The 14,020-nt window shown below is 33.7% G+C and overlaps 1 protein-coding gene across 4 annotated transcripts in view; it reads right to left on the reverse strand.

The window, feature by feature from the left end:
* The window catches only part of LOC125066265 (gamma-aminobutyric acid type B receptor subunit 2), a 50,930-nt gene that overhangs the window by 15,961 nt on the left and 20,949 nt on the right, over positions 1-14,020 (reverse strand). For all 4 annotated transcript variants that reach the window (XM_047674280.1, XM_047674278.1, XM_047674277.1 and 1 more), the window contains exons 2-3: positions 3,340-3,521; positions 2,737-2,880 (exon numbers count right to left, since the gene is read on the reverse strand). In XM_047674280.1, the coding sequence (XP_047530236.1) occupies positions 2,737-2,880; positions 3,340-3,521 (326 nt within the window). The remainder of the gene's footprint in view (positions 1-2,736; positions 2,881-3,339; positions 3,522-14,020) is intronic.

Consider the following 14,020-nt stretch of genomic DNA (forward strand, 5'->3'; position numbering starts at 1 on the left):
CAAAATTAAGTTTTGTATTTCAAAAGGATCAATATTCGGTTTTCTTTTCAGTTTTTTATACTAATATTGTTTTAGGAGCGAAGTTAAGTTAACATACTGTCTATGACATGGTTGCAAAGAAGATTTTAATACAAGGACCAAAACATTTTTTTTTTATAATTTTAATAAAAAATAATGTCAAGTAAAAACACTATCAAGTAATGATTGTATACTATTTGTTGAAGACAAACTGGTGACATACGTTTCTTGACAATGAGGTGACAAGAAAAAAATTTTAATGCTGTCATAATGCCATTTGGAGAGTTGTAAAAAATTGCAGATACAGAAAACTTCAGTAGAGAAGAACAAGCGATGATAGTTTTGCTGGGTCAGAAAGGAAAGATGAATATGCATACATATATATGTGATGATATTATCTATATATTTTAAATATGACGCCATTTGCCGTAACGGCTGTCAGTCATCCCTCCATGTGATACAGTATTACCCTCTTTCCGCGCCAATAGCCGTTTCGCATCAAAAAACCTAACACAACAAAATTTTTTCCAACTCGTCCACTTATCTATCTTACTTTCTATCTTTTTTCCTTAAATAACTTCTTTGTATAAGTTTCCCGTATCACTAACGACGTACTGATAACTTTTAACGAATGTCAAAGTATAACTTTATTGGATAGAACAATGAAAACGATTCCTCTTTTCTATGAGTTTCTATCTATCTTTTATTTCGAACTTAAAAAAATATATGTATAACGTAGGTGTACACGTAGCATTATTATAACGTAGGTGTTGATTTTAAATTACATTTTCACTCTGAATTTGCGATCCTAACGATTTCCTGTAGGTAGGTATGTGTGTCGTTTCGGCGTGTCGTATAATGATTGAAATTAAAACGTAACAAAGATAAAGTACTATAATAATGAATTAAAAAGCAAATTTAAAAACTTAAATGTATTTACTTATAAGTTGTGAGATCGAACTAATGAGATCTTTGGAATTTTTAACAAAATTTGTTTTTTAAGATTAGGAAAGACTGGCCCGATAGAATTTCATACAACTTAACTTATATCAAGGAGTGAATTAAAACAAAGTAGTCTATGGCCTCATCAGGACTCAACCAATCTCCACATAAATTTCGTATATGTAAATCGATACAGCGATTCAAGCGCAAAGAGGTAACAGACAGTTACCTCACTTTCGCAATTTTAATATTAGTATATAAGTATAGATGTATATGACAATATCGATTAAATAACAAGTCATTAAATAAATTCATATATTATATATCAAGCAAGCCTAACGCTAAGTATGCGTCTGTGGTTCTTAATTGTGTCTTTGGGACATTTGCAATTTAATTTTTTTTTACTACGAGTAATCGAGAAAAGCAATTAGGATATCATGTTAAATCGTTTAATATATATATATTTTTATTTCTACAGAAGGATATAGTTTAGTGGTGTCAAGAGGGCTGGTTAATTTATCGCTCAGTAAATCGGAATTCCGTGTCTTCTCACCATTATTCCGAGCGGTCTTGATTTGAACAGTAATTATTTTCAATTTTGGTATATAAATATTGGACAACATCACATACATTACTCTGATCCCAATGAAAGTAGGTAAAGAACTTGTGTTATGGAGTCAGAAGTAACGATGGTACCACAAATACCCAGATCCAAGACAACATAGAAAACTAATGAACTTTTTCTCGGAGACCTCGGAGTGGCGTACCTATGAAAACCGGTGTACACACTACTCGACCCCGGAAGTCGTCGTATAATATAAGTTATTAATTTTATAACCAATATATTTCATTCAAATTAAGAGGCTAGACTTAAAAGAGGCTAGACTTGTTTGGAGAGTTATGATTAAACTTTATTCTATTCCGGTAGGCTGCTGAAAGTGTAAAATTCTTAAAGAATTGAGCACTAAACAAAGTTAAAAAAAAAAAAATAATTTTTTTTTTCTTATTAATAAAGTACACTTAGCACGCATAAAGTGAAAAAGCCTAGTGATTATATAATAAAAGAAAAGCACGCTAAGTTTATGCATTAAAATCGTTAACTAAGATTTGAATTGAAGGGATTGTAAAATATTATATATGAGGTGGTATTCAAATAGCATTGACGTTTAAAAGCGTGCGCATTTCAAAGCCCCCGCTAATATTTGCTGCAGGCACTACAACATTATTTTGTACGGCGTGAAATTTTTAGTGACCTCAGTGACTTATTCTAGCACGAATGGCGAAAATAGCACCCTTTCATAAAAATGTGTTTTAGCGTAGCAAGAAAAAGTGTTTTCTTTCTTGAATGAAATTCTGATGTTTGAAATCTTTTGGTTAATACGTTTCGTTTTTGTTTCAAGTTGCTCTAATACGGGTTGGTTGATACACATGTAGCAGATTTTCATCCTACACATGCAGGTAGGCTAATTTACATCTCACCGGGACTAGGGGGGTGTTTTACGCCGAGAATACATCTAAGAGATAGATAGATAAAACCGCTGGGGCGGTGCAGTAGCATACGCAAATGATCGTGTGTCGTCCCCAGAAAAGACGGAGTGGTACTACTAGATTTCTAGTGGTATTCCGGCGCAATTGGCACCGGTGAGTCCCAAGTAACCCCCACTTTAGATTTGTTAAAATTAACATAAAATTAAACTAACCCAAAAATTTTAATTAAAAGGAAATTACACGTATCTAGAAAAAACACTTAACAGTTTAATATTGCACAAATCTTACCTGAACAATGTTCCAATATGGCACAATTTTAGCGATGCTTTCGGTGACTTCAGAACAGGCAGTTCCGAGGAGCATCACGAGTCTCGATTGCCTTTCTGTATAGAGAGCGTGGAAGAATCGATCCACGCCTACACCTGGGTCGCACTGAGCAAAAGTGTAATTATTTTTAATCTTTATTAAGTGATCCTTTATGAATAAGTGGTAATCTGGTATCCAAATGAGTTTTATAAAAGATTAAATTATGTCATTGTGCTGAAGCGAGAGACTGTGAAAATATCTTAAACACATCTTGGAGCTGCAGGTGTATTTACATTTTTTTTTGTAGTAGACTTTCAATACACGTTAACACTATCAGAATACTCTAGACCTTCAATGTTCCGATCATCTTGGGACAATTACCGTAATATATTTTCGTTTAAAAGAATAGACGCAAATTAATTATTATTCTTAAAGCGATAAAAAAATCCCTTAGTGAATCATCAATCATTTGCAAAACTTGGGAGTCAACAAACTTTTCCTAAAGTATTGTTCCCATGAGGCAGCTAAGGGCCTATAGGCCTTCGAAATCATTGATATGATTTGTCTTGTTCTCAGTGATCTTACCTTAGTATCGTTGGTTATCAGATGAAGTTTGTACCCAGGCAGCAATGATCTTCTATTAACATGGTCCACGGCTAGTTTTGCAGCCGCCAGTTCCGACATCCCGTCCGCTCTTGGATGGTCACCGACCGACAGCTCGAAAAGTCCCAGGATTGAGACGATACGACTTGAGTTTTTTTGGTAATCTGATGAGAAAGATTTTTTTATGTTATGTGAAGTAAAGTAAACTTAAAAACATTTTCTTTCACCGCCGAACACGATATGAATTATAAAATGTATATGAATTATAAATGAATTAAGTATTAGTGGTTTACAAATCAAACACCTCGAACACACCTGATGGAACAAATGACAATAAAAGCATCACTGTGGGATAACAACACAACAATAATGGCAGTGTCCATTCTAAATTGTGATCACAATCAAAATCAAATTATTCTTTATTCAAGTAAAAGCATTTTTAAATCAACATGTTACAGTGTTGAATTAAATTTAAATCTACCGAGAAGAACCGCCAAGAAACTCAGTAGTTACTGTTTTCCACTATTTTTATTACAGAATATGTCAGTAAACATCAATTATTTCATATATCCTGCCTAGTATGAATAAATAGTATTTAGCCCACGCATAATTATCTTTAATGTAATCTTGTGTTGAGTAATATGCCTTATTTTTCAATGTTTTTTATGATATGAGCTTAAAATTTTTTAATCGATAACTATTAAAAAAGGTGTGCTTATACTAAATACTTTTGTCGCAAAGATATAACCGTAGCCTTACATATAATTTCCGCAACTATTTTCACTTCCTTTTCTCGTAGCTGTGTTCAATCCTTATAGCAAGACAAAAGAAAAATTAAGTACGCAAACTTACAGTCGTTAAGCTTAGCTCCTGTTTGAAGCTGGAGGACGAAAATTTAAAATAGTCTAAATTGTAGTTTGTAAAGTATGAATTTAGTTTCAAAGTCTGTAGCGTAACACGGTTAAACAATAAAAACACTATGATAAATATTTCTCAAATTTAGTACATTTTCTTCAAGAAAAGCCGAGATATATAGTTTAAACTTTTCTAACTGTATTTGCTGCGAAGTTTTCTTGTAAAGGTCGTCTATTAAGAATTCCACTAGTGCTTTGAATTTAAACTTTTCGCTCCTAAATACTTTAGGATCAAATTTTATGGTTAATTAATTATATAAATGAAAATTTATTAACTTTGAATGGGTTGGTCGTATTGGGTTAGGAGAGAGTCGTAATATTTTATTGATTGTTTATTGGGGTTAATCTCCGCAACTTATGATCTAATTCTAAACATTTTTTCACTGGTGGAATGCTACATTATTCCTGAGTGCTTTAGGGTATAAATTATATTTCTACAATTTTTTTTGTTATAAATTGTACGCGTGCGAAGCCGGGTTGGGTCACTGGTATTTTTATAAATTTAGATGGTAGGTAGTTGCATGTGCTCGCAATTTTAACTGGCTCACTCACCCTTTCAAACTACTACACAATACTAAGACTTTTTATTTGTCCGTAGAATATGTCAGCTCTACCGAGACACGAAGCATACGTGAAGTCAGTCCACAGTTTGGGTTTGTGTTTTTCACAAAATGGTTATCCATTTTAGTGAAAAAAAAACCCCTCCAATAGAAGAGAATTTCATTAATATTCTATTTAGGTGATTTGCTTTATTATTCAACCTTTTAATATTTTTTTTTATAAGATAAAAGAGTAATGCCTCTATTGAGAGAGAATTCATTCTTTTTTTAAAACACTTAAGCTGTCAAAAAGAATTCAATGTGTACATTTTTGAACAATGACAAGAAAAGATCGTCCGTAAATGATCGTTGCGAAATGAATACAAAAAGCATTCAATGAAAAATTACGCGTTATAAAATGTATTGCATCAAAAAACAATGTGCTTTAAATTTGTTTTTATTCCCTACGGAATTCGTTAACTTTATATTTAAGAGATTGTTCTATTGAGAAGGATTTTAAAGATCATTGTAAAAATGGAGACAGGAGTAGTTTTTGTCACACTTATCCATTGGGAAACATCCGATTGGAACGGGAGATGTATATGTTCACAAATTGCAGTCAAATTTAACACGTTAGGCATATAGTCAGAGTTCATGTATTATGTAATTGCAGTATGAAGGCATCTCGTGTCTTACACTGGAACGTATTTTGACGTATTGTATGTCCTGCTGTGTGTCTTTATATTATTTTTATGAGTTTATTGATCTGTAGCATATTTTGGGGCGCCTTGGAGGGAGGACCGTCTCGTATGTAGTATTGCTCGCTTATACGGTCTTTGCAAGAAATAAAAAAAATACATTAAAATTTATGGAAGATTTTCATAAATTAATTAAGTAATTAGTAAAAAATATTAACCATTCTTTACAATACCAATGCGTCACCAACGTTGGGGACTGAGATGTTATGTCCCTTCTGCCTGTAGTTACCACGCTCATTCACTCTTTAAACCAGAACACTCTTTAAACAGTTAGTGTTGTTGTTGGGCGGTGGAATTTGTAATGAGTGGCTACCCACTAACTAACTAGACGATCTTGCACGAAGCCCTACTACCAATAATCTCCCGGCGTCGCTTTACAGCCACGGCTTTTTGAGGCTGTACATTTTTATTTCCAGGCAGCACTAACTTATAATATTTTGAATTTCCGAATAGAAATTCGTACTATAGGTAACCTTTATTGGTTTTGCGATCTTATGAGGAAGGATTCTAGGTCAATTGATTTCGAAGAGGTTGAAGTGGAGTTTCGTAGTTTCCGTTCGAACGTATGACACATGGTATATACAGATGTTAGGCACGAGCATTATTGCGGAGACTATAGTGCAGTATATATGTATGTTGTGCATACATGAGTGCCCTAAGTCATTTAACTATAAACCGAATTTGGAATGAAGATATAAATACATATTGTCTTTTTTACGGATATGGAACGATTTGAAATATTCCTTTTAATCAGTACAATGTTGACTTAAATGCATGTAAATATTTTTAAAATCACCTGTATCATGTATACCGCGAAGGAAAGTCAGCGGTTTTATGACCGAATTTCGTAATTGTAAATAACTAGTTAAATCCGCACGTAAACCGTCACCCTCGTTTACAACCCCCCCCCCCCCCCTCTTACTCAAACTATCTCCACAACAAATTTCATCTAAATCGGTTCAGCGGTTCAAACATGAAAAGGTAACAGACAGAGTTACTTTCGTAATTGTAATATTAGGTAAGTGTACATTTTCAATAACAGAAAGAAACAACCTGGAGGTGATTGTATGACTCCCAAAGTGTTTTATACTAATATTATAAAGGATTGTTTGTGTGTAGACTTAATCTCTGGAACGAATGATCATATTCGAAACATTTTTACATTGGTAGAACGTAATAACGTTAGGCGTATCATTGTTATAATGTTTTGTTATAATATTTACATATCAGAAATTGATAAAAGTATTTTGTTATTAATTATTTTTGTTATTAATATATTCTTATATAATAATTTTTTTGAATAATTTTCTTAGTAAACATTATAAAGTATTTACAAAATGCTTTATTGTGCTTATAATGTTTACTCATACTATTAGCATGAAATACCCTAAAAAATATTCAATATTTACGTTGCTAAGTTGATGTTTTATTATACGTGCAATGTGCATCTACACTAGCTACGGCCGTTTCGGCTTTCCAAGGGCATAGGGGTGAACATTAAACTCTTATGTATGTTCGATATATATCGCAATCTGACTTTTGACTACTTTGTTATAGGGTTCAGAATTAAAAAATTGTACTTGAACTTACACCAGTGTTGAAGTTGAGTACTCACTCAACTTCAACACTAATCGCCTTAATTTATTTATTTCTTTATTTTACACATTGATACATTTTAACATTGTTACAGTGCTGTATAGTATTGAATTTATAATTAGACACGTAATACATACTACTCTACGTGGCCCAAAAAAATTACACAAATCAAATTAATTATACCCCTTAATTTATACAAATTGTAATTAATTATACCCCTTAACCTCCCTCATGAATAACTCCGCCTATCAATTAAAACGATATGAAAATCCGTTGACTATCTTTAAATTTACCGCGCTTAGACAGACAAACGCGTCAGGGGCCTTTGTTTTACAACATGTAGTGATACTCGTACATAAGTCGGCCGTTTTCCCCTTTCGAAACAAAACAAAGTGTTCTAAGAGTATATTATTTATATTAATGCAAATAAAAGTTGAATATATTCGTAAAGAATTAATTCGACCTTCTACCGAAATAACGTTTAATGAATACCTTGTTACTGAGCGATTTTAATTAATTTTACTTTGATGGTATCATTTAAGCCGATAGAGGTTTTTTTTTCTTATTTATTGAAATTTGAAAATAATTTGCTAAAAACTTTGTCATGGGAAAGGAAATACTCTGAAGCAGATATAAGTCTAAGGAACGGCAGTGCGATTCTGTCATAGCTGACTTCGTATCTAACTCGTGAAATGTTATCAACTGATGTACCGTGTGACGCCATTTTGACGTCGAAACGTCGCATATCACATTCTGATATTTCACACTCCTGAGCGATGAGTTTCGAATTTCAGCTTACAGAATATCTCTACAGGAGTTCAAAGTAGTTTTTTAGATAATAAATAAAGAACAGCCGTCGATAAAGACGATCTTTAAAAGCTCTACTTAAAATCCGATATCTTTCAAGTTCGTGTTAAACACTCCTACTATACGGTAAGAACCGTTTTCGTTATTTTAACCATAAAATAATTATTACTCCAATTTTGATTTTTTTTAAGAGAAATTTCTTTTTTTATTCATTTTTTTAAGAGACTTGATAATGTCTATCTTATGATTAGTATTCAACGCCTACAAAGGACACCGTTACCGTAATAACTTTTAATTTATTTTTGTATTAACATACTTACATTACTTACTACTTTAATATACAGTTTAATACTTTATATATAGTTTAATAAAACGACATGATCAAGAAGACGGAGAAAGATCGGGAAAGGTCGGTTGGAGAGAGGTATTCTCTTTGCTTTTAATTCTACCGTAAATCGCGTAAAAGAACTTCGTTCCAAAAAAATATTCCGGAATTTGAATGGCAGTGTTTACAGTCCCGTGCGTTAGAGAGCACGTAAAGCCATTGGAAACCGTAGATGCAGCCGAACACTTTCCAAACATTTGACTGTCGTTTCAACAGATTGTGGGATTGAGTGTACCACTATTTTGGCACACACATGTGCTCATTATAATATGACGTCCTGCGCACGTTATATCCTGTGCGATTTCAATTCATAACAAATATCTAATTATCGTTATTCTTTAAACTTCTGCTATAACGTGGTCCATGTGTTATACCATTAAACAATGAATTCGCGAAGGAATTAATTACAAGGTATTACGTAAAGCGTTGTCATAAATATATTTCCTTGCTTCAACGCTATAGACGTTTTAATCGTTACTGTTTCGCGAGGGCTTATTAAAAATTTAATATTCTTAATGGAGTTACTGTCGTTTCCTTTTAAGTTATTTACAATTACCGTGATCATAAAATTAAAAACAATTCGTTTGTCTTTCGGGAATTGTGGTTGCGAACGATTAGTAGCATTTATCCGTAGAATGAAAGAGATGAAGATAGATATACATTAAATAAATATTAACATCGTAACTTGCTATGTCACGATATTATAATTTTATACGAATTTGCAACGTGCTACGTCACGACGTTATTCGTTACACGATGTCGCCACGTGCCACGTCACGACGTCACGACGATATATAATGTAACGAGTCCTGTCACGTCATTGTAAAGTTATACGATGTCTCAACGAGACCACAGTCACAGTGGGAATGTGTACAAAATGTAATGCTATTAATTTGTATGTAGGCGTAAGTTGCGTATGTGTGTGTATATAAATATGTTTTAATAAGTTGGAAAATGTGATGTTAAAGAAAACAATCCTTGGCCTAGCATTGAACGATTCTACCGTGGGTGTAAGAGTACGTCGGAGTATAATGAAATTTGATCTTTAGACGCATTATGTTCTTACATAACTTCAAGCTTAAATTCTGACATCAATACAAAATATTTATAGAAAAAATATTCCTTAGAAAAAAAGTCGAGTATTCAAGAGCGAAAAGATCTTTGACTAATATTGTTCGATAAATACGTTTATATAAGATACCATTAAAATAAAATAGATATGTATAACACAGATCGTGAGGTCCGGGGTTCAAATCCCACACCGGGCCGAAAAAAAGTTAGTGGGTTGCAGTGTGGTTTTGACAGAATTAATTTGATCGAATATTTGTTAATTACCTCAACACGCGTTTGGTGGTGGGATTCATATTAGTAAAAGCATTCCAAGTAAGCATGGAGTCTGAAAATTGCATAAATCTCTTAAATCATTTTTTTCATGCAAAGTGAACTTCTCTTTTTTTCGCTAGAAAAACGCATCTAACTCGCTTTTCCGTTCACATCACTTTTGACTTCGAGGTTTCCGCAGACAATTTACAATTTACCAATCCCAAATAAATGGAATACAGTCAAGTGAGTGATAATGATAATGTTTTGCTATGACGGCCTTTCTAATTATTATAGCTGCGCTAAGCTGGACAGGAGCTATTACATGCACCAGTGTGTACATAAACACAAGTGAACTCCTAATTTCTCACTTTCCTAATCCGAAGGCATTGCATTTCGATACAAACGGAGATAGTTCAGGCGTAGGACCAATAGCCAATACCAAGATTTACGTGCTTTCTGAGGCACAAGTATGTTACTACTACCGACTTCCAAAGCAACAGGCTATAAATTTCAGATGTAAATGTGCTAACTATTGGCTGAATGAACTCGTTGTTTATATTATAGTTATTTCAAAACTAAATATATATATAACAAAATAAGGAATAACTCATAATTTTATAATATCTCGGTGTATTTATTTACTTGTTTTTTAGGAGGTGAAGATCTTGAGGTCCTGGGTTCAAACTTAATAAAATGACTATTAAAGGCTAAAATGCTATTGGGTTTTTCTTTGAAAAAAATCTCAGTAGAAGGGCGTGTCTAGAAGTTAGAAGTGTGTACACTCTCATGCCTTGAAAAGCACGTTAAGATGTTGATTAAGTTTAATTTAATCACTGAACATATTTACAAAACGATAATAGAAAACAATCGTAGCATATACGGAACTTGAATCGGAGCCGACATGACGGGGGTCTTGGTTGGGGTCTTTTGGTTTGCCGTTGTGTTAATGTACTAATTAAGTAAAGGTAGTGGGCTCACGTAATTTTAAACGTTGATTATTATTACCTGCCCACACATTAAGCGAAGGTACGAGATCCCACCTCGTAGCTTGATGCACCTTCCGGACCGACCTCTAGTCATTTAGCTTAACAAATGCTTTTGAAATAATTATTTAGTTTATAATAAACAAGATTTTCGCACCGTGATAACCCAGTTGTCAAAACACGTTTATCTTAACTGTGCCACGAGCATCATTGAAAATTCATGTGTTTGATTGTTATCGAGCTTGACAGTGTAGGAAAATATCGTGAACCGACATCCGTATTATTGCAGCGTCGTGGAATAAGCTTCAAATATTCTTCTCAAATAATGAGGTTGGCTGTGTCTATCACACATTAAAATGAGTATGAAAACACATCTTTATCAATATTGATTGTAATTTTCGTTCTAAATTCCTATTTATATTCAAAATAAATAATATAAACTATACTAAAATCATTTTGAAGTAATTATTTCAAACCCAATATACAGACGCTATGGGTCGGCTTGTTACAAAACAATTAAATGTTTTAAGCCGCAAACCCGCAAATGTCAAGATAAAGGTCACACAGCTTATTAGTCACGTGACTTAACTTTGGTTACACAATATTTTAGGCCAAAATTACACATTAGAAATGTATGTTCCTACTGTGGTTTATGAATTATGTTGTCATCGCATATTTACATGTATGTCGTATGGTCCGTTTTCATGTTGAGGTTATTAGATATTATGGGGGCCGATATTTGGGTAATCAACCAGTGATACAATAATTCCAAAACGTTCTCTATTTTTTTTCTACTCAATTATTTTAATATTCCATTCCAATTGAATTACTTTTAAAAAATTATCACATTCTATCCATACGTCAATAAAATGAAAACTATTTTAATAATTGCTCGTGCCGATCATATTACTTATAGCTCTTTATAACATCTTTCACCTCTTCATTAGCTAGACTCTGTCTTGGCTCGAAGTCACTTGGGTTTTGAGTCGGCTCTACTTGTAGAGTCTAAATTAATGACCATCTTCGACATGTACATTTTTTGGAAACTTCCATGATTATAATATGACTGAGATGTCAACATTTTATTTAAAGACTTGATGATAAGTCTTTGTTAATACCCGTCTGGGTAGGTACCACCCACTAATCATATATCTCACCGCCAAACAGCAATACTTAGTATTGTTGTGTTTCAGTTTGAAGGACGAGTGAGCCAGTGTAACTACAGAAACAAGAGACATAACATCTTAGGTCTCAAGTTGGTGGCGCAATGGTAAATTGAGGAATGATTATTATTTCTTCCAGCACGTGACCACTTACCATCAGGTGGCTAGTCCGCGATAAAAAAAAGGTAGGTAGGTAATCTTGAAAGGTATTTTACATTTTACTTTTAGTCAAATCTGTAACGCAGATATAAAGCTCGTATACAAATGCTTTTACTGAACGTAATTCGTACACAGCAACAGTTTACGTCAAAGAACCAATCACTTGCTTTAAATCACTCAAAGCTTCACGTCGACAAAAAGTCCACAGCGTATTAGGTTTGTGACCAAAATACTCAATTTCTAAGGCTTTGGCATTGCTTTCGAATAACGAGTATTGTGTTTAGAAATACATTTTCTTGTTTGCGATATTACTTATAAATAATATTATTTTCAAAGTAGACGAGTGATTTAGCTGCTGCGCTCAAATTTCCAGAATCGATTCATCCTAACAGCAAATGTTTGATAAGGTCATATATGGATTACTATTAGTCTGGGTTCCCAAGGTTGGTGGCGCATGGGCAATGTAAGGAAGGGTTAATATTTCATACAGGGTCATTGTCTATGGGCAGTGGTGAACAATATCACAAATATATACATTTATAGTTCTGATTTAGGTTTATATATATTAAATCTGAATCAGAACGATTCAAAATTGTGATTAAAGTGTTTGGAAAATTGGAGTTCTAGTGACTTCTTTTGCGACGAAGATGACGACTTCTTTAACAACGCATTGTCGGATCTGGCCTACTTGTCTCTGAGTCTGCTTGCGGGGTGCTCCGTCGAGCCACGTGTGAGTCAAGGTATGGATATATTATGCCTTGAATATCTAGGAATACCGTCATAGCGGTTTAAATGGGTAAGAGTTGCATTGCCAACCTGTCCTGTTAGATACTTATACTTTAACGGAATATTTTCTTGCGCCCTAAAACATATTTTTGATTTGAATGCCATAATTTACCATCAAGTTTTACTCGTTACTTCTTATTAGCGTATTTTTTACAGATTACCGAGTAATTAAACTATACCCTAATGAGAAAGTCGGAAAGACTTTACCGCAAAAACGACAATTGTAGGTAAATGCAAATTACAGTTGGAAAGTCAAAGATTCTTGGCTGTATTTAAGCCTTTGATTAAAGTCTACCTGGACTAAGTCGTTAAACTTTGTCGTATTATGTAAGTGTAGTATAGACGCTGTCCTAATTTCTCAGGCTAAGTTCTGAGATATTTAGACTTTGCTGCGTATACTATAAGAATTAGGATTAGAAATACCATTTATTAAATTGTCTCAATATTGATAGTTCTTATATATTTTAAATATGTCTGTATACTTGGAAATACGCCTAGGTTTTTTTTATTACTAACAGGTAACAACATACAACATGTACAGCCTGTAAATTTTCATACTGCTGGGCTAAAGCCTCCTCTTCCTTTTGAGGAGAAGTTTAGAAGCATATTCCATCACGCTGCTCCAGTGCGGGTTGGTGAATACTAATAGGTATGTCTAATAGGTAAGTCGACTGGCAAATGGAGTACCTGATAGTAGGTGTTGACGGTGAATGAACTGCCCAAAAGGCTTAGCACTGTAGTAAATATTAACCATCCCAAATATTGTGATTGCGCCACATACTTTGGGCACAAAGATGTTGTGTTCCTTGTGAATGGAGATTCGCTGGCTCGCTTATCTCTCAAACTTTAATACAAAACTAAGTATTGTTGTTCGGTGGTAGAATATGTGATGCTTGGGTTATTCTTGTGTGTTTACTCAGACAGGTTTGTGTAAAGCTCCACCAAAACACTCGGTCTAGTTATTAACTTATAAGATAGGAATTCCCGAGGTCCTGGATTCTAATACCTGGATTATAAACACAATTTTTTAAGACGACAAATTCTCAGTAGCAGACTGGAGTTTGGAAACCATTTACCCTGCGCTTGAACTCGTTCCATGTCATTTCAGTTTTAAATAATAAATAAATAAATATTGTACAACATCACATACATTACTCTGATCCTAATGTAAGTAGCTAAAGCACTTGTGTTATGGAAAATCAGAAGTAACGACGGTACCACAAACACCCAGACCCAAGACAATATAGAAA

Source organism: Vanessa atalanta, chromosome 9 (genome assembly GCF_905147765.1).
Source record: "Vanessa atalanta chromosome 9, ilVanAtal1.2, whole genome shotgun sequence".
Lineage (NCBI taxonomy): Eukaryota > Metazoa > Arthropoda > Insecta > Lepidoptera > Nymphalidae > Vanessa > Vanessa atalanta.